General features: G+C 37.4%; 1 protein-coding gene across 1 annotated transcript in view; it reads left to right on the top strand.

Moving 5' to 3' along the window:
* Positions 1 to 20,221, top strand: part of KIAA0319L (KIAA0319 like) — an 88,134-nt gene that overhangs the window by 45,516 nt on the left and 22,397 nt on the right. The window contains exons 7-11 of the mRNA XM_074305097.1: positions 1,659 to 1,746; positions 4,069 to 4,161; positions 5,107 to 5,239; positions 14,332 to 14,560; positions 15,624 to 15,747. Of these exons, the coding sequence (XP_074161198.1) occupies positions 1,659 to 1,746; positions 4,069 to 4,161; positions 5,107 to 5,239; positions 14,332 to 14,560; positions 15,624 to 15,747 (667 nt within the window). The remainder of the gene's footprint in view (positions 1 to 1,658; positions 1,747 to 4,068; positions 4,162 to 5,106; positions 5,240 to 14,331; positions 14,561 to 15,623; positions 15,748 to 20,221) is intronic.

Raw genomic sequence — 20,221 nt, 5'->3', positions numbered from 1 at the left:
GGCTATAAATATAGTTGCTAAACAGCTTGTAGCAGTAGTATAAAGATTTTAGACCTCACGAGACAGTTGACCTTAGGATCCACATATCTATGAGGACTTCCTTATTGTAATGGAATTTAGGGGTTATTGCACATTTGCCTAAGGAAGGAAGGGAAAGGAATGGAACAAGCATTTCTCTAGTGCCTATGATGTGCTGGGTACTGTGTTAAGTGATTTTATAAATATCATGTCATTTGATGCTTGCAACAACTCTGCAAAGTAGGTGTTATTCACCCCCATTTTACAGATAAGGAAACTGAGGCAGATGGGTTAAGTAACTTGTCCAGGATCACAGAGCTAATAAATGTCTGAGACCAAAGTAAAATTCAGATCTTTCTGACTCTAAGCCCAGCATTCTACTTAATGCCTCTCAGTGCCTTTTCTAGTATTTTATTTTTGAAAAAAATCATTATTTAAACTCACCAACAAGTTCTGTTAGCTTGAAGAATATAGAAGACTTTACTTATTACCTTGATAGGAACATTGACATCCAGAAAAATTGAAACCTGTCATATTGTCCCAGAGGCATTTCATTTACTATTAGAATTATCATTAAAACAAAATTTCAAAGTCATTTTTCACTCTTCCCTCCCTTTCTTTTTTCATCCAGTCAATCTTTTAGCCTTTTTGATTCTATCTCTTCAATATCTTATTTCATTCCCCACCCCTCTTCATTTTACCCCTATTAAACCTATTCTGGTTTATATCGTTGCTGTCTTTTGCCTAGACTCATGCAATAATTTCCTAACTGATTTCTCTGCTTCTGTTCTCTCGCATTTCAATATTATTTCCCTGCTCAAAATGTTCCAGGAGTTTCCTCACTGCCTATGGAATGAAAAAACACCTTCATGGTCTAGCGCCAAATTCACCGGCCTTTTAAAAAACTTGCTTCCCTTTCCTTTACTAGACTGTTTCCTGTTCCAAGATCTAATTCTGCCTTTTCCTGCCTGTCATCCCCTCCCTTTGCGGTCTCTCTTTAAATTTTGATCTTTTGAAATCCCTTCTTTGCTTCAAAACCCAGTTTAGGTCCAACTTTCTGTTCTTTTTCTTTCTTCAGCTATATAAATAAATAATTTTTTTCTTACCTCTAATGCATGTATGTCTTTTTTCCTTTTTTCACAAAGATAAAGTGAAAGACCATCTCCTATGTGCTTATGTTATTGTCTTTGTCTTCTCCCTCCTACTAAGATAAGTTCACAGAAGGCAAGGTCAGTCCTATTTTATCTCTGTTATCTCCAGTTCTTGCACAGAGTCCTATATGTACCCTTAATAATTGTTTACTGAATTGGATTTCCAGTTCAATGCTTGGCCATTCCTTTTTTTTGTCACTCTGTGACTAATGCCATCAAGGTTTGCTGATAATTGCTGTAAGACATGGCCAAGGCAAGAATGTGTTTTGCTTGACTGTGCATATTTGTTGTTTTTCTTTTTCTTTTTTAGTGGTTAACGGGGAGGTTAGAAAGAAAGAAATAGGTTTTTGTTCATTTGAAAAAAGAAAATTTTTACAAAATTAATATATGCTAAAACCCAGGGCTCAAAGGCTTTGTGTTTGGGGATCGCTGTACCTCAGGTTGTTTGTGCTTCATGATTGTCTAATAAGTTCCTTCCTTTCTTTACAGCTCACACCAGGTCTCTATGAATTCAAAGTAGTTGTACGTGGCCAGAATTCTCACGGGGAGGGATACGTAAATGTGACAGTAAATCCAGGTATGTAAATCCTAATCTTGGATTGTAAGATTTTAAGGAGAAAGCAAATTTAGGTTTTAGAATATTTTGCAAGTTTTCTTGTGAGTGATTTTATATTTCTGGAAAAGTCTTTGCATTGATTTTAGCTAAAACAATCTGCAAGAGAGGGTGGCATTGGTAATATGACCATTGTGCAGAAAGAACCTAGACCAGCAATTTTACCAAAGAACTGTTTGGGAGGACTTCTCTAAGCATGCTGTTCTGAAAAAGCACCATATGCTTCAGGAAAATGGCCTGAGAGCCAAGAGCCAGAGTCTAAAGAAAAGAACCAATCATTTGGCACTTGGGGGATGATCATTTATTTTCCTCCTAGAGATGCAGGACTGTACAGAGAGTTCCTCAGGCATCCACCACTGTTCCTCCTATTAAACAGATTCTTCCCGCAGCTGGTTTGTTAGCGGATGGGAAAACTCTTGATGTTCTTGACTCTTCCTTGGTATTCCTAGAAAAATGGAGATAGAGTAGAGTGAGGAGGATACCACAGAAGCCATGACCTGTGTTTCCATATCTCTCTCAGGATCACCTTCAGCATCCAAATCTTGAAGTTCTTGTAAGCCTTTCCAGCTGTTGGTGGGTGTTTAATTTTGTTCTGGGGAATCAATTTTCTTCTCTTAAGCTTTGTAATCAAAGGTCTCTTGGCTTTGATGCTCCTTTTACTAAGGAAGATCACAACTATTCCTATGCCACACTGCGTTTAGAGTCAGAAAAGCCAAGTTCATACTCAAACCCAAGCCTCAAACACGTACTATCTGTGTAACTTTGGGGTCAAGTCACTTAATGTTTGTTTGCTTCTTTTTCTTCAGCTGTAAAATAGGAATAATAATAGCTTCTGTCTTCCAGAATTGTCATAAGGTTCAAGTGAGATAGTATTTATAAAATGCTTTGCACAGGGCCTGGCACATCGAAGGCGTTATAGCTGCTTATTCCTTATCTGATGGTCATCTTCAACTTATCTTTTCTATACACTATCCAGCCAATGCATATGAGACTTTTCTCTGCTTATTCTATATTAGTCAGTCAGTTCTATCAGTGCTAAAGAAATGGGCTTTTGTGGCAGCAGGCAGTCTGGGTTCATTGAAAGCATCACATAATGGGGGCAGCTAGGTGGTGCAATGGATAGAGCACGAGCCTTGAATTCAGGCGGACCCAAGTTCAAATCTGGTCTCAGACACTTAACACTTCCTAGCTGTGTGACCCTGGGCAAGTCACTTAACCCCAGCCTCAGGGGGGAAAAAAAAAGAAAGCATCACATAAGATCTCAAATATAATCCAGCCTAATCTCTTCTCCTCTTGAATTATGGACCTATAACCCTGTTGATCTACAGTACCTGTTCAGAAGAGAAATAACTGCTGAAGAAACAGTCCCTGAGGAGGCAGAATGGGGCCAGAGAAACCAGAGGACTATTTATGTTTTGTGCTTAGTATTGAGCCTCTGTGTGCTTAGTTAAGTTGATCCTCAGATATCAGACACAGCGTTTTATGTTTTATAACCAAAGATTTTCCAGCTTACAAGGTTTGTCAGAACTTGTGCTCTGCCAGTAAAGCCATTGAAAACTTAGGGTCACCTCCATTCCCATTGAGACTTTGGTTCAGGGATTGTCATCTTTCTCTCCTTCAGCTTTGTATCTTTCCAGACCTCAATTCAAAAGTTTTAAGCTCTTCCTTCTATATTCTGAGCAGTCTGTCTTTTGCTTAACCAAAAATAGAGCCTGACTGATCATTTACAAAAGAAAAGAGAACATATCTGGACTTTGCAGCCATAAAGGTTGCTATACAAGATTAATAGTTATCTGTAGAGATAAGATCATTCCATTTCATAAGCTGTGATCATAAGTGATTCTTGGGAAAGTAATCATTATCTTCCTCATGTAGCCTAAAGAGCATTGGTATAGGAGACTCAACACAGCCCATTCTTAGGTGGTCTCTCTTCTGCTGCTGGAATGTCAACCATTTTTTCAGCAACCCACAGCAACATAATAAGAGACCTTGGCTCAGACTGAAGGGTGCTAAGTTAGATTTGGATATAAAAGGGTTTTTACACGTTGGAGCTTACAGTTTCCTGACCTTTCCTGAGAGTAACAAGAATCAGGTCTCTTAAATTGATTACCTGGATGTGGCCTACAGGAACCTTATGTTCTTTTCTTCCTACTTTCCCCCCAACAATTCCCAGTGACTAGTTTAGAAGTTTATCAAACTCCTTATCACTGGAGCCCAACAGGTTCTTCTTTATCTTACACAAAGGTTGTATGTTCTCCTTACATGATTGGGTCATTTTTCTTGCAGAACCTCATGTGAATCAGCCTCCTGTTGCTGTTGTATCTCCACAATTCCAGGAGATCTCTCTGCCAACCACTTCCACAGTTATTGATGGCAACCGTAAGTACTTTCCCTAATGTATGCTTCTGCAATCTGTCAGAATGAGTGCCTGTAGGAGCAAAGGTGTGCAGCCCAGAGACATCACTTTGGGCTGCTCCTTTGTAGCCTAAGGTAGTTAAAAAGCCCTTAACCATAGAATTAGAGTGGATTTAAAACATCTTTTATAGGGGTGGAAAGGTAGCACAATTAACTTAAAATTCTTTTAGTTGGCGTTTGATGATTTTAAACATTTACCTAGTTTTTTTCCTATCACTTAAATTGAGAACGTGCTGATGTCACAAGTATTATTCCCATAGGAACAGAGTAAATAGTAGACAAAATATGCAGAAACCCTATCTACAAAGCTTTCTCTACCACTCACTGAACTTCCTATTTATCTTCTCCTAGATTAACTAGTGTTTTCTTGCTCCTGGAAATAGATTCTGTTGAATGATGAAGGACAGAGAACTTTGAATCCTTCACCATTATTCAGACTGTTATAGGTCTTTAAGCTATTCATAATATAAGCTTGATTGAGTTCTGTGAAGATATTGCCCAGCCTTCCTTTCTGAGTACATGTAGATTATTTTTCATGGATGTTTCTAGTCCTTAATGCCATGAACCAGGCTAAAACTTCATCTAGGAGTAATGCTGGCAGCAGAGGTAGAAGATGGAGGGTAGGGGAAGGAGATAGGATAGAAGGAAGGGAAGGAAGAGAGAGAAAAGAGATGTCATATGGAGAAGTAAGTGGGTAGAAGGCTACTAGTCATTCCTTTTGGAAGAAGCAGCCTGAGACTACAGGTTGTTTTTATACCTGTGCTGCAATGGCAGGTACTTTAGACTATCTAAATAATCTAGCATTGCTAGGAGAAAAATACTTTCAAGTGAGACTGTAGTTCCTAGTGTGTATGAGAATGATGTGCAAAGAGAGCACCACGTGTACATGTGAGGTTTCTTTGTGATCAGAAAGCACTGATGATGATAAAATTGTTCGATACCACTGGGAAGAACTGAAGGGACCCCTGAGAGAAGAAAAGGTATCTGAAGACACAGCCATATTAAAACTGACCAACCTGGTCCCGGGAAACTATACCTTCAGGTAAGACACAATCCAGTCGGCTACCTCAGGAAAAGTTCAACGGACTTTAAACTGAAATGAAATCCACTATAGACTTTGCTTGAAAATACCATCTTAAATCTATCAGTTTTCTTTGATTCCTGGTAAATCACATTATTGAAAGCAAAGATCTCCAACCATTAAATTTGTGTTTACCAGTAGATTTATCTTTAACCTTGATGAGACTGTTTGCCATTATCTTGCCACTCTTCTCACCTCTATCCCCACCCATCAGCCCTATTTTCCAGGATTCCTACCAAGAAAAGTAACAGTATTTTCTTCTGCTCCATTCAAGGACTTCATTGGGACTCTCAGCATTAGCAGCATATTTCTTTATCTTTTTCTCTCAAGACCTTCTCACTCTCATGGCTTTGGAGAAATGAAACATGATAAATCCCAGTCTTCACCAGGTCAACTAGTATTTAAGGTGGTGGCTTAAGAGACTTTTCATCTCCCATTTAGGACTGAGGGATTTTTATAGTTCAATTTGGCTATGTTTACTTTTTTTTCTTTTAATATTAGTAGGACCAAAGTTGTTTCTTCACATATATCACAAGTAATTTGTGACAAGGAGCAGGTCTCCTTTCTGTTCCTCAGTTTCCCTAGCTGCAGAATAGGATTGTTAGATATTCTCCAGAATTTCTTTTAGCTCTAAAATTATGTGATTCATTCACTCTTCCCTGCCTCCACTTTGATTTGCGTAAGAGTAGCATCATTTCTAAAGTCTGTAATCAGCTGCTTCTTGGTCATAGTAACTCTGTAGGCAAGCCAGAAACTGTTTGGTTATAATGGCAGAGAGGGTGGTTAGCTGCTATTTTGCCATCTGTAACTTGCTTTTTCTTTAGTGCAACAGATTAGTGGGATCTGGGGGAAAACCTGTGAAAACAACATGGAATGAGAGAATTGGCCGAAGCTACTCTGGATGTTTCTTCTAAAATTTATTTTAGAAGTATTAGCCAATTTACGAGTATGTATTTGCCATTCCTACATTTTAGAAAATGTTCCCTTTCAGAAACATTATCTCTTACAACTATAGGTGGAAGGGCGCGTGCTAGATGATCTGTCACCAACCATCCATTCTTCCTTCTGTGCCATGAAAAGAACCAGGCTTTGCAGCCAAATGTCCACCTTTCTCAGGTGGTGTAAGATTATGAGATTCCCTTTCTGGCAAGGGCACGAGCCTCCTGGTAGTCACCCTCATTCATAACTCAAGTGTCATCCTAACTTCTTGCTCTCACTCTCACAAGCATCCTCCCCTGCACATAACATTTGTTAAGTTTTGGCTTGTCAGCCTCCCCATCACTCCTGTCTGGTGCCTTCTCTCTGGTCACACAACTTCAGGCCCTCCTCACTTCTCCTACAATTGTAATAGCCTCCTCCTGAGCCTGCCTGCTACAAGTCTCTTCTCCACTCCAGCTCATCTTCAAACATAGACCTGACTCTGTCATGCCCCTGCACAGGAAACCCTAATGGCTCACTTTTGCTCCTTGAATTGTGTAAGCTCTTATATTTGGCATTTAAAGCCATTCACAACCTGGATCTGATCTTCTTTTCTAGCCTTAATAAACCCTTTTACTCAACACTGCAGTTCTGCCAGACTGACCTTCTCCTATGGATTTTCTCCTGTCTTCATGCCATTAATCTGGCTGATTCCTCTGCCATGTCTGAAATGTGGTTGCTTTTCTCTGTGCTTCTAATGACCCCTAAAAAGCGAGGTCTAACTTGAGCACTTTTTGCATGGAACTTTTCTTGTTGGAACCCTCACTGTTTGTACCTTTCCCTCAAAATTAACTTGTTTTTGCTTTATGTATGTCTACATACAAATATACACATGTAAATTGTGGGTCTATAAAGAACGAACGTGTGTGGGGGAAGACCATGGGGTGAGGGGAGATATGTGGGTGTGGGTTTTTGGGTTTGATTTGGGTAGGTGTGAAGAGAAGGAGAAAGCATAAAATGTATGTGTGGATATGAATGGGGAGACCATGTATATGGATGGATATGTGTATATGCCCCCAACCCACTCCATCTTTCTCCCCCTACACACACATGTCTCCCTTGCTAAGCTTTAAAGCTCCTCAAGAGCAAGAACTTTTTTCCTGCCTTTTTTTCATGACTGTTCAGCTGAAAGGTATAAAGTAAGCAAGAGACCTTATCCCCCCATTGTCTACCTTTGTCTGGCTTGATCTCTGTTAGTTGTTTTTCAGTTTTGTTTTTAATTATGAACTGAATAATCACCAAACATTCCAACATACAAGTAACAGTGTCAAATAAATTAAGAATAAGAATCATTCCCCAATTGATAAGTGGTCAAAGTATATGAATGGGCAGTTTTCCAATGAAGAAATCAAAGCAATTTATAATCATGTGAAAAAATGCTTTAAAGACTTATTGATTAGAGAAATGCAAATAAAAACTTTAAGATATCGTTTTATACCTATCAAGTTGTTTAAAATGGTTGAAGGGGAAAGTAACCTGTTGGAGGAGATTGGAAAAACCGGAACACTAATTTGCTGTTTGTGGAATTGTCTACTGAACTAACCATTTTGGGAAGCAATTTGGAATTATGTCCAAAGAGTTATAGAATTGTATTCCCTTTGACTTGGCAATACCACTACTAGGTCTGTTTTCTAAAATGATCAAGGAGAAAGGAAAAGAACCCATATGTTCTAAAATATTTATAGCAACTCTCTTTGTGGTGGCAAAGAACTGGAAATTGCTGAGATGCCTGTCAATTGGGGAATGATTAAATGGCTGTGGTATAGGATTGTGTTGGAGTACTGAGAAATGGTAAGCTCAGACATCATGGTGGCAGGAGGTGAGAGCAAGTGGCTTCTTTCAGAACTCTAAGCCCCAGGGGGATTCATCAACATCTCATTCAAACAAGAGAAGCACCAGGACTTGCTACCGCCATCCTCCCAGAGGGATGAAATTGGCTTTTCTCAGGTGGCACTGAGACCTGCTTTCAAATTAGACATTCTGTGGTATCATAGCATAGTGAAAGATTGGTTTTGAAGGATCACAGAAAAAGTGTAGGTCTAGGAAGCCTGGGACATCTCGGCCATTGAACGAGAGAACCATTGAACTCGGCCATTGAACAAGGCACCAGTGTGTGGAGTTCTACAGAAGGAAGAGGAGACTAGACTCTAGCTGGGACCTGTTCTGTACTTATTGGATTCACTTGGTGTAAGTACTAAGGCTAATGAAAAGTGAATTTCCTAGTGTGGTATGGGAAGAGGCAGAGAGTCCCAAGATTCAGGAGATCTGCCATCAAAAAAAAAAAAAAAAAAAAAATCAGAAACTCAATGATAGGGAGATAAAAGAAAAAAGTCTGAAGTTAAAAAAGATTGTAGAAAAAAGGTCTGTTTATAAAACTGAGTGCAATATTAATCTTCTCTAGGGGAGGGGAGTGAGGAGAAGGGAGGGAGAAAAATTTGTAACACAAAATTATGTAAAGGTGAATGTTAAAAAACTATCTTTGCATGTACTTTGAAAGTAAAAAGCTATTTTAAAAAGTTGAGTACCAAACAAAATCAATTTAACCAAGATTAGAAAGGAAGCAGAAAGCTAGGAAACAGTTTTTACAGCCAATATTTCTTATAAAGGTCTCATTTCTAAAATATATATAGAATTGAGCCAAATTTATAAGAATATAAGTTATTCCCCATTGATAGTCAAAGATATGAACAGACAGTTCTCAGATGAAGAAATTAAAGCCGCCTCTAGTAATATGAAAAAAATCCTTCAAGTCACTATTATTTAGAGAAATGCAAATTAAAGCAACTCTGAGATACCACTTCACACCTGTCAAGTTGACTAAAATGATAGGAAATCATGCTAAGTATTGGAAGAAATGAAGGAAAATTGAAACACTGTTGCATTGTTGGTGGAGTTGTGTGAAATTATCCAACTGTTTTGGAGAGCAATTTGGAGTTATATATGCTGTGCATATTCTTTACCCTTTGATCCAGTTACTGGATCTGTATCCCCAAAAAGTCATAAAAGTAGGGAAAGGACCCACATGTGCAAAAATTCTTGGCAGCACTCTTTTTTTGGTGGCAAAGAATTGGAATATAAGTGGATGCACATCAGTTGGGGAAACACTGATTAAGTTATAATATGTGAAAGTAATGGAATATTATTGTTCTATTAGAAAAAAATGAACAGACTAATTTTAGAAAAGTCGGAAAAGTTTACGTGAACTGATGCTGACCATAACAAGCAGAACCAGGAAAACATTGTACATATTAACAGCAAGATTGTATGATGTTCAACTATGTTAGACTTGGCTCTTCTCAGCAATTCTGTGATCCAAGGCAATTCCAATAAACTTTGGATGAAAAATGCCATCCCTATCCAGAGAGAGAACTATGGAGACTGAACACAAATCTACATATATACTATTTTTCACCTTTTTTTCTTTCTTCTGGTTTTTTTTTTTTCTCATGATTTTTCTCTTTTGCTCTGATTTTCTTTTCCCAATATGACTTATATAGAAATATGTAAAAAAGAATGTACATGTCTAACCTAAAAAAAATAAAATTTAGGGGGAAAAAAAAGTGCATGAAGATAAATCAACAGGTTAGCTATTGATAAGAGAAGATGGCGTCTAAACAAATCCAGAAATCTCTTGAGTAAATATTATAAGACAAAGAAAGGATTCCCAAGAGAGTATGGAATCACCACAGCAGGATATTTCCAAATCATACAAGAGAGAAATGAGACTCTTCAAAGCAAAAGGTATGCAGCAGGAGGAATACAGAGAAGCTTAGAGACACTTACATCAACTGATGCTGAGTGAAATGAACAGAACCAGAAGATCGCTATACACTTCAATACTGTATGAGGATGTATTCTGATGGAAGTGGATATCTTCAACATAAAGAAGACCCAACTCACTTCCAGTTGATCAATGATGAACAGAGGTAGCTACACCCAGAGAAGGAACACCGGGAAGTGAATGTAAATTGTTAGCACTACTCTCTATCTACCCAGGTTACTTATACCTTCGGAAGCTAATACTTAATGTGCAACAAGAAAATGGTATTTACACACATATATTGTATCTAGGTTATATTGTAACACATGTAAAATGTATGGGATTACCTGTCATCGGGGGGAGGGAGTGGAGGGAGGGAGGGGATAATTTGGAAAAATGAATACAAGGGATAATATTATTTAAAAAAAATATATTAAAAAAAAAAAAGCAAAAGGTATGACATAGAGGGGAGAAATGACAAAATTGAAAAACTGGAATTTGCCTTCCCATATCTCTCCAAAGAAGCAAAAGAGAAAAATCTTAATTCCATGAGAACACAGAGTAAAAAAGAAATAAAGTTGTATAAGTGCCATGAATGAAAGAATAAGAGTTTAGAATAGATATAAAAGAGAATTAATGAAAATAACACAGTAAAGAAATCATTCATTCTAAGAAAAAGACAGAATATTTTAAAACTAACAATAAGCTAAAAGAGATAATAGGAAGAGAGGATTTTAATCAACTAATGGAGGAAAAAAAGAAAGGGAAAATTAAAATATGAAAAAGGAATTTATAAATAAATTCCAAAAGCTAGCAAAAAGGATGACAAAACAAAGGGGTAGGGAAAATGGAAGAGTATTTATAGAACTTTATTTAAATTTTGAGTTCCAGATTCTCTCCCCCTCTCCTACCCATTAAGAAGGCAAGCAATATACCCATTGCACCTGTGAAGTCACTGGAGGCATTTATGTATTAGCTGTATTGATGGGAAAAGAGAGGAGGAAAGCAAACAGTGATGAAAGTGAAAAACAGTATTCTTCTATCTATATTCAGTTCTCTCTCCAGAGGTAAATGGTGTTTTTCATCATTAGTCCTTTAGAGTTGCCTTGGGTAGTTTGTGTCTTCATAGTTGACTATAATTAGTTGACTATAATTACAGTATTACTGTTTCTTTATATAATACTCTGCTAATTCTACTCACTTCATTTTTTTAACCAATTTGAATATGTTTTCTCAGGTTTTTTTGAAAACATCTTGCTGATCTTATTTTTTATGGAGAGTAGTATTCTGTTGCAATCATATGCCAGAACTTATTCAGCCATTCCACATTTGATGGGCATCTCCCAAATTTTCAATCTTTGCCAACATAAAAAGAGCTGCCATGGATATTCGGATAAATGTGGGTCTTTTTCCCTTTTTTTTTTTTTTTTTTTGGATCTCTTCAGTATGCAGACATAGTGGTGGTATTGCAGAATTAAAGAATTTTTTCTTTGGGCATGGTTCTAAATTGTTCTCCAGAATGGTTGGACCATTCAGAATTTTACCACCAGTGCTTTGGTGGCCTAGTTTATTTCCACATCTCCTCTAGCATTTGTCATTTTCTTTTCCTCTCTCACATTGGCCAATCTGATGAATATGAGGTGGGTGGTACCTTATAATTATTTTGATTTGCATTTTTCTAATCCATAATGATTTACAGCTTTTTTTTTTTTTTTTTTTTTTTTTTTTTTTTTTTTTTTTTGATTTCTTTGATTTCTTCTGAAAACTGCCTATTCATGTCCTTTGATCATTTATCAATTGCGGAATGGAGTGAGAAATTTAAGGGTAGAGAAAAGAGAACCTATGAAAATAGGGTTTTCTTAAAAATCAGCCGAGCAAATATCTTTAAAGAGGATGGATTTATAAAAATCCCAATTCAGAAAAAGAAAGTTATATTAAAGACAAGGATAAAAATATAAATCTAACTCTTATAACTTTACATGTGAATCCAATAAAACAAAAGTTAGAAACTGAATAAGAAAACAAAACCCCCAAATTGTTGATCAGTTTAGTTTTTTTTTTTCCTCTTTGTTCTTTTATTTTTTCTTTTAAAAAATAGTATTTTCTTGGGATGGAAAATGCCATCCATATCCAGAGAAAGAAGTATAAAGACTGAATGTGGATCAAAGCATTGTATTTTTACCTTTTGTTTGTTTGGTTTTTTGGGTTTTTTTCATGATTTTTTTTTTTTCCCCTTTTAGACTGATTTTTTTTGCACAACTTAACATGGAAATATGTTTAGAAGAATTGCACATATTTAATCTTTATCAAATTGCTTGCTGTTTTGGGGAAGGGGAAAGTAGAGAGAGAGAACTGGAACACTTAAGTCTTAACAAAAATAAATGTTGAAAATTATCTTTGCATTATTTGAAAAAATAAAATATTGAAATTTTTTAAAAAGTATATGGAGTGGGTCTTGTAAAAGGAGAGGAGTACTAGAAGAAATTAGTCAATGTAACAACAATATCAATAAAAATTTTAAAAGAAAAAGGCAATGAGCTCAAGTTTGAAAAACATTGATAGTCATTAATGAAGTAATGAGGAACAAAATAAGTAGAGTGAGAGCACATTATATATAGTAGCAATAGCATTGTCTTAAGAACAACTTTAAGTGAACATTTTGTTTATTATACCCAAATTAACTTCAAAGGACATATGAAGGAAGACACATTCTATATCCAGAGAAAGAATTGATAATTAGAAGTATAGATGGAATAGCTTTACATAAACACACACACACACACACACACACACACACACACACACACACACACACACACACACACACATATACACATTTGTGCCTAATAGTAGCCATCTTTATGGCAAAGAGGGGGAAAAGGAAAAAAGAGAAAAAATTATGCAATAATTTTATTACATATTTAAAAGGAATAGCAATTTGTATATAATAGATTTGTGGTTTGATGTACAGTCATTTTTTTCTATTCTGTCTTATGGAAATGCTTGTTTTATTTCTAAAGTTTAGAATAAAATAAATAAAAAATTTAAAAAACATAACAATAAAAAGAATTGTATATGAAGCCATAAACTTCTGTTATTTACAGATTGGGTTTTATTTTTAAGTACATAATTAAATTTAATAACATGAATTAATAGCAGTAACATTAATTTTTTTTTTTAAAATTGTCTCATTTATGTCCCCTTCTTCATTTCCTTTTGTTTAAATTCAATTCTTAACTTGAGATCCATGAACTTTTTAATAATTATTTTGCAATATGATGTTCTCCTGTGTTTTATGTTTTATAACTAGATTGTAATGATTCTTTTCTTTTGTAATTCTATGCATTTTATTTTATGCATTTAAAAATATTCTGAGAATTAAATATAGGTGTTACCAGACTTTCAAAGGGGTTCAAGATGTCGCATGTTTAAGAACCTCTGGTTTAACTGATGTCTTCTCTGTCTTTTTTTCTGTCTTGTTTCTCCATCACTCTTTACTGACTAAGCACATGGAAACCCTCTCTAACATTCAGGAAAAACCAGTGAGCACATTAGCTGCTGGCCTTCAAAAGGCATCTTGTGATCCTGCCCCTTCGGCCACAACCCCTTCTTTTCCAGGCACCTTCCTAAAGTCTTTCAGAGAGGCTTTTCTTTAATGTTATTGTGGTCATCCTCTAAACTGTTCTCCTTTTATTAAAGGTCTTTTGCTTGGCTGTTTTTCTTTGCTATAAGAGGTTATATTTGCGAAGTTCTGAAGTGCAAGAGCATTGCTTATGTAAAAATGACCATAATGCAAAAACAAAAGTCAATATAATTTTGTCTAAAAACTTAATTCCTGGGAAATATATTTAAAGTTAGCAAAGTAATCATTGTTGAGTTATGGATGAGAGAATTCCTTTTTTGCCAAGCACCTGCTTCTACTGAGGAGGCATCCATCAGCAAGCCTTTATTAAACTCCTACTGGAGCTCTGGATGAAGTGCTGGTCTCTTACCTTCTGATCTGTTTCTGTCTGAAGACTTCTATAAAACGTGTATATAGTTTTAAGGAAAAAACGTGGAGTCTTGCTGTGTCATGTTCTTTCCTTTGTTTCTTTTGTTTTTTTTTTTTATAAGAGAACATAAGGATAAGAATGGGCCTTTCCCTCTGCACCTGAGCATCGTCTCTTTGTCTCCCAAGTGTCTCAGACCATAAGAGTCTTTACTGATACAGTCATAAACGTTTTGGCATTGAATTTTAAGTCCTAAAGTGGTTCTCTTCTCACACAAAGCCAATTTTTGATTCCTGTGCCCTTTTCTCCTTCCTCTTGGTTGCCAGGCTGACAGTGGTGGATTCATTTGGAGCCAGCAATTCAACCACCGCCAGCCTGACTGTAAACAAGGCAGTGGATTACCCTCCTGTAGCCAATGCAGGCCCCAACCAAGTGATTACCCTTCCTCAGAATTCCATCACCTTGTACGGGAATCAGAGCACCGATGACCATGGCATTGCCAGCTATGAGTGGTCTCTCAGTCCAAACAGCAAAGGGAAAGTTGTGGACATGCAGGTAAGAGTGACCACAACCTGCCTAGGGAGAATTGTTCAGTTATATTTGCTAGGATCCATTTAAAAGTCAGAAATGTTGTCCCTGTCTCTCCCCTCCCCCCCTTTAAAAACAACCTCCTAAGAGCTTGTGGTGTCTTTTAATTACATGTAAACATAAATTTATGATCAGAATATACTTAGGTTTGAAAGAGAAAAGTAAGAGAGGAATACTCACCAAGCTGAAAATACCTACCTCATCAAATTTTCTTCAACCACTTGGATGTTCTCCTTTGCCCTTTTCCATATGTCATGTATTTTACTTATGTCAATGTGTCGTGCCCTATCTCCTTCCCCCAGCCTGCCCCAACTGTAAGTTTCTTGAGGACAGAACCTGAGTTATTTTCATCTTGTTTCCTTGGTGTCAAACAAAGGACCTAACACATTGAAAATAAGTCTGCTCTCTCTTCTGAGTGAATGGTAACTTCTTAAAGAGTTAGCACCTAGAATGGTGAGAGTAGACATATTTTCTTTGTTTCCAGAGGTTAGCACGAGAGAAAGAGAGTAGATAAAAGTTACAAGGAAGCATGTTTTGGCTCAGCATGAGAAAAAAGCATTCCAACATAGACATGTCAAACAAGGGAGCAGGCTTCTTACTGACATAGCAGTGAACTTCTTGTCACTAAAGGCTACCATCATGCATGGTGTAGATGACATACGTTATAGAAAGTAGAAAGTCAGACTGAGTAGCCCATCAAGTCCTTTTTTGAAGTCCTAGTTTGAATATTTGCCCTTTGCACATTTCCCTTGTGTAGCAGAGTCTTCCTTTGCATTAGGAAAGCTAAGACTTTATTCAAAGCTATGTTGGTATTGAAGAAGTCAGAAACTCTATTTGTAGGAAGTTTTTGACCAGATGTTCCCCAAATGTTTCACTCTACATTTACTGTTTATAATTTAATTAGTAGTCCCAGCCTTGATAATAGATAAGGTTTAGGAAATTGAATAAATGATTTCCATCAGGGTAGGAACTGTTGTCTTATGTTATAGTTGGAGGTTCCACTTTTCCATGTGTCTATATTTTTATAAAGGGTGTGAGAACCCCAGCCCTGCAACTTTCTGCAATGCAAGAAGGAGATTACACCTATCAACTCACTGTGACTGATACAGCAGGACACCAAGCCACCACAGAGGTCATTGTTATTGTCCAGCCAGGTAAGTGATGATTTCGTATCCAAGCTTTTCCTCTTTCCTGTTGCTTTTGGAATAAGGAGAGAAGCTAAGGATCATTTAGAATTGACCCTATTTATTAGGTAAAACAACCAATTCATTTAGTCCCAGACTGCCCCTACTGATTTGCATCTTCTCTAGAGGCACTAACTTTGCTGAGAAAAATTTTCTCTTAAGACACAACTGCACTTTAAGAAAGTGACTAGTTGGTTGATCAATTCTGTGAGGCACGTGGTATGAGCTTTACCACATTTTAGAGAGAAAGAAAGGATTTTGCCCGAGATTATTCAACTTATGCCTGGCAAAGGTAGGACCAAAACCAGGTCTTCTGATTCAGAGGGACGAAGTGTGGTACAGTGGAAAGAGCATTGACTATGAATTCAAATCTTGCCTCTCATGCTTATGACCTCTGGGTCTTGAAAAAAATCATTTAAGCTCCCTAGACTAGTTTCCTCAAGGGAATTAAACTACAGTAGTATCCCAAGTCACTGGGAAGAAGTAAGAAGTTTGGCTTATACAACAAAACTTACATTTATCTTTTTCTTTTAGAGAAAAAAAAAAAAGCTTTTTATCATGCAACATATCTTCTTGCAGTAGTCAGTTCTTTTACATACTTTGGCACTTAGCTTACACATTCTTCAATTCTTCATGAGTTCACATTTATTATATGGGATATTAATAAGTGAGTAAAACATTTGTTAAGTGTTTATACTATGTACTAACCAATGGCGATAAAGATAGTAAAGTCAGATCTCATTTGGAAAGTTCCAATGGCGAGTCAAGTGGAAAGGTCCCATGGTCCTTAGGATGCAGCGGCAAAGCAGATGGTCATGGCTTCTTTCATGTCATTTCTACCTCCCAGTATGATGGCTGAGGGGACTGTTTCAGAACCTCTGTCCTTCCCAGAGCTCTTAGGCAGTCTCCACTAGTTGGTGATTGGAAATGGTGCTAGTGGCCTGATCTGCCTAGCCCTGCTGTCCCTGTGGGTAGCAACCTGTTGGCAAGGGATAGAGAAGATCTTTTTAATCCCAAGAGTTACCTCCCCTGGTAATTACTTGAGAACTCTTCTAAAGACCAGTGGTTTGGAGATGCTGCTGCCTGTGCGCCAAGGCTCCTGTGATCGCTTGTCTGTTGGTGACAGCTAGCAGTGGCTGTAGGTGGTGATGAGGAAGGTGATCCCCCCTCTCCACCATAATTTCTCTTTATAATTATTATTGTGTGTCCTTAACAATTTTTCTAATCTGCCCTTGTTTGTAGTGCATGGGTTTTTTTATGCAATGATTACAGTGCAATGGGGTTTTTATCAGGTGAGTTCCAAGCCACTGAAATATGTTTATCACTGTCTCTTGGATACATTTCTTAATCTTTCTTGATGTGTAGAATAGTACAAGATTGTCTTATAGTATTCGATCTCATTTGGGAATTTTTGTAATTTTGCAACAACTTTGCTTCTCAGTATATGATTGTTTTTATCTGAATTCATTAATCCCTCAATGGGGACAGTTTTCTTTGCCAAGGCAAACTTTATTCTTTCACTGATCTTCAGTCTCTCCCTATCTACTGGCTATTTCCCTCTTGCCCACAAACATGTGCATCTCTTTCCTTGTGTGATCCTTCCATGTTAATTATCATCCCTTATCTCTCCCCTGTTTTTGTGGCTGAACTCCTTAAGAAGGCTGTCCACAATCACTGCTTTTACTTTCTTTTTTCACACCTTCTTCTTGATTTTCTAAAGCCTGGCTTCCAGCCTTGTTATTCGATCAAAACTGCACTCTCTAAAGTCACCAATGATTTTTTAATTGTTAATCTAATAGCTTTTTTCTCAGTCCTCATTTTTCTTGACCTCTGAAGTTTTTGACACTGTCAGTCATGTTCTTTTCGATATTCTTCTTCCTCTAGGTTTTTGTGACCCTATTCCCCCCATTAGACTGTTTTGTTGGATTTTCATTCAGGTCGTGTTAACTGTGTGAGACCCCTGAGCTCTATCTTCTCTTGAACCTCTTTACTGTTTCCCTTGGTGATCTCCACAGCCTCCCCTAGATTGTTATCATCTCTATACTGATGACTCTCAAAATCTGTTTCTCCATCCTGAACCTCTATTCTAACCTTCAGACTCAATGTCCAACTGCAGATTGGACATTTCAAACTGGATGTCCCGTAGACATTTTACATTACTCTGTCCTGAAACTGATTTTCCCCCCAAATCCTCCCCATACGCCTAACTTTCCTGATAGGTTATCACCACTCCCCAGTCACTCAGGCTTGAAACCTGCCTGTCATCCTGACCCTCACTCTGGAATCTCCAGTTCTTTTATCTTTATTTCCCCCCCCGGAGGCACTTGGATTAAGTGACTTACCCTGGGTTACACAGCCAGGCAATGTTAAGTGTCTGAGACCAGATTTGAACTCAGGTCCTCCTGAATTCAGGGCTGGTGCCCTATCCACTGCACCACCTGGCTGCCCCTTGTTCTTTATATCTTAAATTCAGCATATCTAATCCTGAATTCCCTTTCCCCTGGGCCTTCCCTCCTCCATAACTTTCCTCTTAGGGTCTAGGGCACCACCATCCTCCTGGTCACCAAGACTCAGAGCCTCAGGGTCACCCTTGGCTTCTCATCTTCTCCCTCTCTGCTCCCCATCTAGTCTCTTGGTCAGGCTGGTTGGTTCTACCTCATCCTTTATATACACCCACTGTTCTCTGACATTACTGCTAACCTGCTGCCAGCCTTCATTACCTTAAGCCTAGACGATTGCAAATAGCTGCCTTAAATCTCTCTCTATTCTCAGCTGTCAGGTTTGCTCTAAATCCCTGCTGTAACCAAGTTCTCCTGCATCCCTCCCCACCCACACCCCCATGCTCCACTTGATACTCCAGGATCAAATAGAAAACTTTGTGGCTGGTGTGTAAGGTTCCTCCTTCCTTTCTAATCTTATACCTTGCTCCTGCCCAGCTGCTCTGATCCAATGGTATTGGCCTCCTAACTATTTCACAGACTTGGTTCTGGGCATTTTTTTCTGGTTGTCCTCCATGCTTGGACCATACTCCAGCTTCCCCATTCTCACCTATTGACCTTCCTGGCTTCCTTTAAAACCCAACTAAAATCTCACTTTGAATAGCAACCTTTTCCAGATCCATCTTAATTCTGGTGCTTTCCCTTTGTGAATATCTCCACTGTATCCTGTCTATCTTGTTTGTATATGATTTGCATGTAGTCTTCATTAGACTGAGCTTCTTGATGGTAAGGACTATTCTTTCTGTATCACTAGTGCCTAGCAATTTCTTAATAAATATACTTCGACTTAGTACTGCAAATAAAATGTCCCCCAAACATTCTTTTTGGGTGAATGTCTTACATTTTGGTGAAGATGCCAAGATCTTATAGGTTCACCTTGACTTCTTTTAAAATTTTATTTTTATTTTTATTCCAAACTTGAGTATCAATACATAGAATAGAAAAATAATTGGAGATCTCTGTTATAAACAGCTTGCTTTTATTTAAGTGTAGAATAAAATCAAGAAGCCCATATTTTTCAAAATTGTCCTGCTTTTCTACTTTTTTCTTACCTTCTTTTTCTGGTCTTCTTTTTCTTCTCTTCTCTGCATTTTTTAAAGACACTTGTTTTTTGTTTTTTGGCTTTTTTTGGAGTGGCACTACTCTTCCTCATCCTCCTAATTTACCCATTGGGGGAAAAAAAAGGAAATACAAAGACTTTGTTTAAAAAAAAAAAATGAGAGAATGACAGAGAGAGAGAGAGTGTGTGTGTGTGTGTGTGTGTGTGTGTGTGTGTGTGTGTGTGCGCGCACGCATGCACGCACGCGTACACACTAACGCACCAACAAAACTCAATTTTCACATTGGTTATGTCCTACCAAATATGTTTGTCTTGTTCTGCATCTGAGAGAACAGCTTGCTTCATCATTTGTCTGGTAAGGATTTAAAAGTAACTGAATGGTGCTTTTGGACCTGAACTTCAAATTTGGATATGAGTTCAAATTCAGACTTATATGCTTACTAATTCAATGACCCTAGGCAAGGCATTTAACCTCTATCATTCTTATTTTCCTTAACTATAAAAAAAGAGATGATAGTAGCACCTGCTTCCCAGGGTTGTTTTGAAGATCAAATAAGATAATATTTTAAAGTTCTTAGTCCAGAGCCTGTATGCAGAAGGTGCTTAATTAAAGCTTATTTTCTTCTTTACTTTGGAATCATGGTTGGTCACCAATTGTTTTTATTTGCTTATTTTTAAAATACTGTTATGATTGTATAAATTATCCTCATTGTACTCACTTCACTCTGTATCAATTCATATAGGTCTTCCCAAGTTCATTATTTCTTCTAGCACAATATTATTCCACTGCATTCATATACCATTAACTGGTTTAGCCATTATCCATAGACAGGTACTCCCTGGGTTTCTAGTTCTTTGCTTCTACAAAAGAAGGTGCTACAAATGA

The sequence above is a fragment of the Sminthopsis crassicaudata genome, chromosome 3 (genome assembly GCF_048593235.1).
Source record: "Sminthopsis crassicaudata isolate SCR6 chromosome 3, ASM4859323v1, whole genome shotgun sequence".
Lineage (NCBI taxonomy): Eukaryota > Metazoa > Chordata > Mammalia > Dasyuromorphia > Dasyuridae > Sminthopsis > Sminthopsis crassicaudata.
This window is presented reverse-complemented; position numbering and strand designations above follow the sequence as displayed.